At 42.5% G+C, this 7,054-nt stretch overlaps 1 protein-coding gene across 1 annotated transcript; it reads left to right on the forward strand.

The window, feature by feature from the left end:
* Window positions 1-618: 618 nt before the first annotated feature.
* LOC113290851 lies at window positions 619-2,003 on the forward strand. Its single transcript, XM_026540441.1, has 2 exons — window positions 619-1,343; window positions 1,463-2,003. The coding sequence occupies exons 1-2, from the start codon at window positions 619-621 to the stop codon at window positions 2,001-2,003; spliced, it is 1,266 nt and encodes a 421-aa protein (XP_026396226.1).
* The last annotated feature ends 5,051 nt before the right edge of the window (window positions 2,004-7,054 follow it).

The following is a 7,054-nucleotide window of genomic DNA, read 5'->3' on the forward strand; positions in this document are numbered from 1 at the left end:
AACACGGTACACAAAATTGAAAAGATAGCACTTGCACTGTTGCATGCATCTCGTCGCCTCAAACCATATTTCTAAGGAAGACAGATCGTAGTCTACTCTTAATATCCGATGAAGAGAATCCTGGAACGTGTTGATGATTCCAGCCGACTAGCCATATGGTCAAATTTTCTGGGGGCGTATAAAATCAGGTACGAAACCAGAACTACAGAGAAAGGACACGCTCTGTCTGCACTGTTTGAATATTTCCCCGTGGACGACATAGAAACAGTTACCGAAGAAGAAGAGTTGTTGTACAAACCCATAGAATCAACCGCTAACCAGACTGGGGGAGAGTCCGCAATGGAAATTGATATGCCTGAGCCATTGTGGATTGTATTTACTGATGGGTCATCAAATGTTGGTGGAGTTGGAGTTGGATGTGGCATCCTTACTCCCGAAGGATCGAGAAAGCAACTAGATTGGGTTTACGTGAATCCAATAATGAAGTTGTGTATAAAGCAGCGATTATCGAGTTAAAGGCTATCAAACATTTGAAGGCAAAGAACGTGAAGCTGATCACAGATTCCAATGCTAGTAGTTAATCAGTTTCTAGGCACCTACACAGCAAAGGAAGAGAGGATGGCCTTATATTTGGATCGTATGAGAAAGCTGGTAAACGAATTCGACCAGTTCTCTATCGTGCAGCGACCACGGTTGGAGAACAGGCACGCAAACGCTTTAGCATATCTGTCTTCTGCAGTCGATACTGATACCACCCGTTTTGTTGCAGTAGATTTCCAAAAGTTACCTAGCATCCCCGACAACCACTTTGTTCTGGCTCTCGAACACGCTAGTGGGGGCGATAGGGTAACTACATCAGCACAGGAAGGTAGCGAAAACACTGACAGCAATATGGATGTTGACAGTCTAGTGATAGACGATTCAGGCAATCCTGTTGAAAACGTTTCAGACTGGCGTCAACCTTATATACGGTATTTGATAACCAGTGAACTCCCAGAAGATGAGAAACTCGCTTCAAAGGTGAAAAAGAATGCGTGGAGATATTCAATGATCGAGGGACAGTTATACCGCAAACCTGTAGCTTTGGAGTCATTTTTGCGATGCGTATCAGCCGAAGAAGGACAACGGATATTGGCGGAGGATCATGAAGGAATATGTGGCAACCATTCTGGGGGGCGCAGTCTCGCCCACAGGATACTTACCCAGGGGTACTTCTGGCCATACATGCAGAAAGATGCTAAAGAATACGCGCAGAAATATGTACCATACCAAGAGCACGCTCTAATTTCTAAAAGGCCCGCCAACGAATTGCATCCAGTTTTTAGTCCCTGGCCATTCGATAAGTGGGGACTAGACATCGTCGGACCACTCCCCGAGCTCCTGGAGGAGTGAAATACGTATTGGCTGCAACTGATTATTTTACAAAATGGGTTGAGGCAGTGGTATTGGTACATGTTACCAGATACGACGTAAAAAGGTTTATATGGGAGAATATCGTTTGCAGATTTGGAATACCACACGAGCTGGTGTTAGACAATGGAAAGCAGTTCGATTCCGGAGTGATCAAAGAATTCTATGAGAACCTGAACATTCACCATAAATTTTCTACTCCATATTATGCTCAAATCAATGGGCAGGCAGAAGTAACAAATCGTGTTATTATGGACAATCTCAAGAAAAGGCTAGAAAAGGCGAAGGGAAAGTGGACAGAGGAGTTCCCTGGAGTCTTATGGTCTTACCGAACGACCCCGAAAAGATCCACTGGATTCTCCACATTCACACTGGCTTATGGAACAGAGGTCGTCATACCCACCGAGGTACATCTTAAGACTACCACGACTCGTGTTGTCACATCTGGAAGCAACGACAACATAATGGCTTTGGATAAAGAGCAGCTGGAAGAGCAAAAAGAAACAGCCTTACAGCAGTTGGTTCGATACCAGCAGGAAATCAAGCTGATCTATGATCATAAAGTCAGAGAACGGTCATTCAAACCAGGATAATTTGTCTTGAAGAAAACCCGAGCAGCCACAATGGAACCAAACTGTGGAAAGCTCGGAGCAAACTGGGAAGGTCCATATATAGTGGACAGGTCGGCATCTCGTGGCTCCTACTACCTAAGGAACCTAGATGATACTCAAGATTCAAAACCATGGAAGCCATGGAATTCGTTCCACTTGAAGAAATTTTATCATTAGCTAAATTCGCATAGGAGTAGCTTCGTTCAAATCTTGTTGTGCTGCACTCTTTTTCCTTTATGATGGTTTTATCCCACTGGGTTTTCCACGCAAAGGTTTTAATGAGGCAGCTGTTGTTGGACAATAGGTACTTATCTTGTTATTCATATTCGGATATTTAATTTAATATTATTTGAGTATTCCACTTTCTATCAAAATTTGTTCGTGTTTAATTATAAGCTACCGCGGATGGTTCGGTCCATAGTCAGTCCCAAATGGCAAAGCAGTGCAGTTCGAGACTGTTTTCAACAACATCTCCCGCACCTTGCAGATAGGGAGAATGCACATTTCGAGCATTTTTTACCCTATTCCAAACGCACCCATCGTATGGGACGTCAGTAAATGTGGCGAACACTTACTCATGGCCAGGCATGGGAAGGTGTACACATCTCAACTCTGCGCGCATCTTGAGTAGTAGCATTGGCCCCATGCGCGAACTCAAGATAGTAGAAAAACGTAAACTCTCATTCCATGCGCGAGCAAAATGCAGTAAGGAAGTGCATCTTTGCGCGAGCATTTAGCAGCATGACACAGTTACATACTGGGGGCGAGTTTTATATCACCTCAGTTACTTGGGGGTAGATATAAAACACCTTACTTCACAAACAAAACAATACATGGGGGCGAGTTTCATAACACTCCATAACGCACGTGGGGGCGAGTTATGTAACACTCCAGAACAATGCGAAGTTTAGTCGCAAACAGAATTGGGAAACCCGAACTTCTTAACCCATAACAAGTTATGGATTAAGAGGGGGCGATGTTTGTACCCTATTAGTTTAGACTAGAAATGGGCTTACTTGGGCCTAATATTCTCCTCTTATTAGTCAAGTATGGTTAACAAGGCCTCACTAGCACAATACATAGAGGCCCATGTGCATAGATCCAAATTAGGCTAAGGAGCAGCCACATCTTCATCGACACGTCATCATGCCACGTCGACAAGTCAAGAGTGCCACATCAGCCACTGCAACGTCAGCAGGCATTTCCAATCAGCTACCGCCATGTCAGCAATCTGCCACGTCAACAATGCCTCGTCAGCAGGCATTTCCAATCAGCTACTGCCACGTCCGCAACTTGCCACGTCAGCGGGATAGGAACAGTCAGCTGGGCAGTGATGTCAGCGTACCGTCAGCATACTTAACGTCGTCAAAGCCGTCATGACGCCGTTAGAGCATCAACCAATTACACCACCCATAGGTGACAACGTCATAAAGCCGTTATCTACACCGTCAGGAGGTCTGCACGATGTCATCGATGACGCCAGCATAGTGATGCAAGCCTGACGTCATCAACCGATCATCTCCTCCGCACAGTCTTCTTCTCCAACGACGATGACGGCCTTAGCCGGCAGGCTACCACGGCGGCCGGTAACCCCCGTACGATGACCTCCGTCCGGCGATAGTAGAGTTATCCAGTACTTCGCGGAGTATGATGATTTCGTGCATCTCAGATGTTTACGCCCCGATCATTTAAACTGAAAGATTATTACGCCCCAGCTAGCCGAGCCGAGCCGAGTCATAAGCCAGATGATTCATTAGGCTAGGATGTATCTGCCGGGATCAGTTGCTCTTCGGGATTTTTCCACCCCACTGCTTGGATTTATGCCCAATTCATTTATTATTTGGGTTTTGCCTCTTGTACCAATTTTACTTGGATAATTCCATAACCCTAGAGGAAGCTTTTGGAAATATCTGGAAGAACTGTTGACCAAGTCATGTAGGGCAGGTTAATGCAGGGAGGCATGCAGGGGAATTAATACAAGAAGGCATGCAGGGGAATTAAGACAATTTATTCTTACCTCGAAGTTAGAGTAAGACCCTAATTCGTACATATAAATACAAGGGGTCACAACCCTAAGAGGTAAGAAATCTTCTCTACACAACCCCTGTGAAAAACTCTAGCTAACATATGCATCAGAGGGTTTTTTGCAGGTACCCCCCAACACTGTTTACGTAGAGAAAAAAGCAGCAGTCGATCAATACCATCATCACCATCAGATTCGTGTTTGGAGGTGAAAATGTTTTACCTTACAAACAAATATGAAGGCTTAACTTTTGTAAGTCAAAAGTTTATTCAATCTTTTATCGATACTTGCATATCGACATATGAACGAGATAACTTTTGACAAAGTATGGGATCAAAGTTCACTGACGCAAACATATATCCCATAGCAAATTGCAATATATAAAACCATAAAGATTAATACTGCAAAAATCATCTTCCAAACAAACTTTAGAATTTAAACAAATAAATCTAAAATCATTGAAGATGAAAAACGTTGGACATAGCTATGTGTAATCACGATAATGGTTATTCCAAACTCTAGTTATTTTTCCTAAAAACACAAGAATAAAATTCTCATAAGAAGATTTCCTAGACATTAAGACCTTGGAAGAATTCTTTGTCGTCCCCGAACTCCTTGTATTCAACAGCCATTGGAACATATGGTTCATGGAGAAAGGAGTCAATACCAATAAACCTTTTTGGATGATGATGTCGAACCAGGACCTTCTGAATTTCCAGTGATCCTAACACAGAAGCCTTTTTTTGTTGAATCTTCTTCCTTTTGTCCTTCAACTCTTCAAGAACATCAGAAAACTTCTAAGAGTTTGAAGGAACATCTCTTGGCTTCCTCACATTCCTTATTTTTCTTTTCAAAGTTGGAGGTAACAGAGATCTTTTGTTTTCCTTAGTGATTGATGGCTAAACAATCATATTGACATCTTTTCCATCAGAAGACATGCTGCTTGGAGTATCCATATGCAAACGGTTTTTGAGAGAAATTCACAATTTAAACTCAACAAGCAGTCTTAAGATATAAAGAATATCAGAGAAGGAAAAAGGAATGTAGGGTTTTGAAGCCTTTAAACAGGTTCTTACACGCACAACTCACAACCCTATGAAGAGTAGAATTGTCGAGAATAACCCACTTTTATTGACCGACTAGGTAAGTCCTTTCCAATATTAATTAGACATGAAGGAATTCCAAAAACACAATGCTAAGAAAGAAAAAACAAATTTTTCTTAAATCCTGAGGTGTGCACGATCTTGTCTCTTTTGATCAGGCTTATGAGAAAAGATGCACTAATCAACACAATCAAGTTGTGTTGCAGTGAACAACAATCTGTCCACCATAACCTCTTTGGATGGAATCCATAAAACCCATGTCTTTTTTAATGTTTAGACTATACTTTCTTTTCTAGTGGTCTAGAATTATCTTTGGAAACTATCTTCTTTGAAGAAGATAAAATCTTTCATACCTCAGCGGTTTTCTGAGCAAGTTTAAGCTTGTTTCCTAGACGATATGCTCTTCGTTGAAGCTTATTGACATATCTCATCTTGTGTTTGTACTTGAAACACTTTGAAAGTTTATGACCCTTGAGTGAACAGTAAGAGCATGTCAAGGCATAAGATGATTCAGGCGCTTGTGATGTGCAAACAGCTAGGCACATAGTTGATCCTGAAAAATCAAACAGAGAGTTTCCAACATACAGGTCAATTATTGGTTGAGTTTTCTTATGAAAGAATATCAAGATTGATGTAAGTATTGCTACAATTATCAAAATTAATATTTTCACAAAGAAGTGCAACACTTGATTTTTCGTCTTCATTAGAATCATCGTTGTCAGACATTTCATCAAGAGTTGTAGCAAGACTTTTGTTCCCAGTTGTTTGTGGGTGAAAACGGTTTCTGCTGTTTTTGGTAATTTCGTGTGTGGATGAGAAACGAGTCTAAACCCTAAAAATGTAATGCACGGGAGTACTGTTGATTTGAGAGATCAATATGTACAATCCTGGCCTAAACCAAGAAATGGTCGTTCCAGGCTTGCTTCGGTCACAAAGTGAAGGAGAAGGGGTTGTCTTAGGGAGGGAAGCGAAGAAAGTGTTGAGACCAGAATAATTGATTTTGGAAGTATGGGTGTTTCGTGACTTGTATCATAAAATTGAACTGGCTAGCTGAATGAAAAGCTATCAGAAGATTTATGGATGTTGTATTCTTCTCCTGACCAAAACTTGTTTTTTTGGTGGAAAATAGGTGAGACCTATTTATACAAGTCGCAACAAAACGTACCTTGGTCTCGTAGGAAGTGGAAACGATTGAGTGGTGGAAGAAGGGAGTAACGGGTAACACCTGGAATTTATGTTTCTATAACAAAAGATACGTTTACACCATTACTTCTTGCCATTACTAACCGCCCCGCTTGATGACACTTTCTGTAACGGGCGTATTGCACGCCGCACGCTGTAAACCGCCAGACCAATACCCTGATGAGTATCCCCCAGTTTGTGACATGTTTTAATGTCTCGAGTGTTTTCGTGGAAAACATGTAGAACTTTGCTACGTGTGGCAAGTTAAAAATGAGAGGCTTGTCGTAGGTAAATAGCATATGTGATGTTAGGCTCGTTTTGGCTAGTCGCCTAAAACTTGTCACGAGTTGAACGACCCGGTGGCGAATTTTGATAGTTGATATTACACCTCATGACGAAGAGTGGCCATTGATTATGGCTGCATCTTGTTGTATAGCGAAGTGGCACCATTGGCATAGTAGCGCCTGGTAGATCCATGGCATAACGGAATGTTAGTGGCTATGGCATGGCGGCATGCCAGTGGCCGTGGCATAGCGACATGCTAGTAGTCGCGACATAGCGGCATGCTAGTAGCTGCAGCATGGTGGCATGCCAGTGGTCGTAGCATAGCGACATGCTAGTAGCCGTGGCATGGTGGCATGCCAGTGGACATGGCATAACGACATTCTAGTAGCCATGGCATGGTGGAATGTCCATGGCCGTGGCATAGCGACATGCTAGTAGCC

This window comes from Papaver somniferum, chromosome 6 (genome assembly GCF_003573695.1).
Source record: "Papaver somniferum cultivar HN1 chromosome 6, ASM357369v1, whole genome shotgun sequence".
Classification (NCBI taxonomy): domain Eukaryota; kingdom Viridiplantae; phylum Streptophyta; class Magnoliopsida; order Ranunculales; family Papaveraceae; genus Papaver; species Papaver somniferum.

Excerpts from the sequence above, each read along its gene's own strand:
- LOC113290851 (XM_026540441.1), top strand. The coding sequence starts at position 619 with ATGGCCTTATATTTGGATCGTATGAGAAAGCTGGTAAACGAATTCGAC. Across the intron at positions 1,344-1,462 it reads AGTCCCTGGCCATTCGATAA|ATACGACGTAAAAAGGTTTA; the intron begins GTGGGGACTAGA and ends ACATGTTACCAG.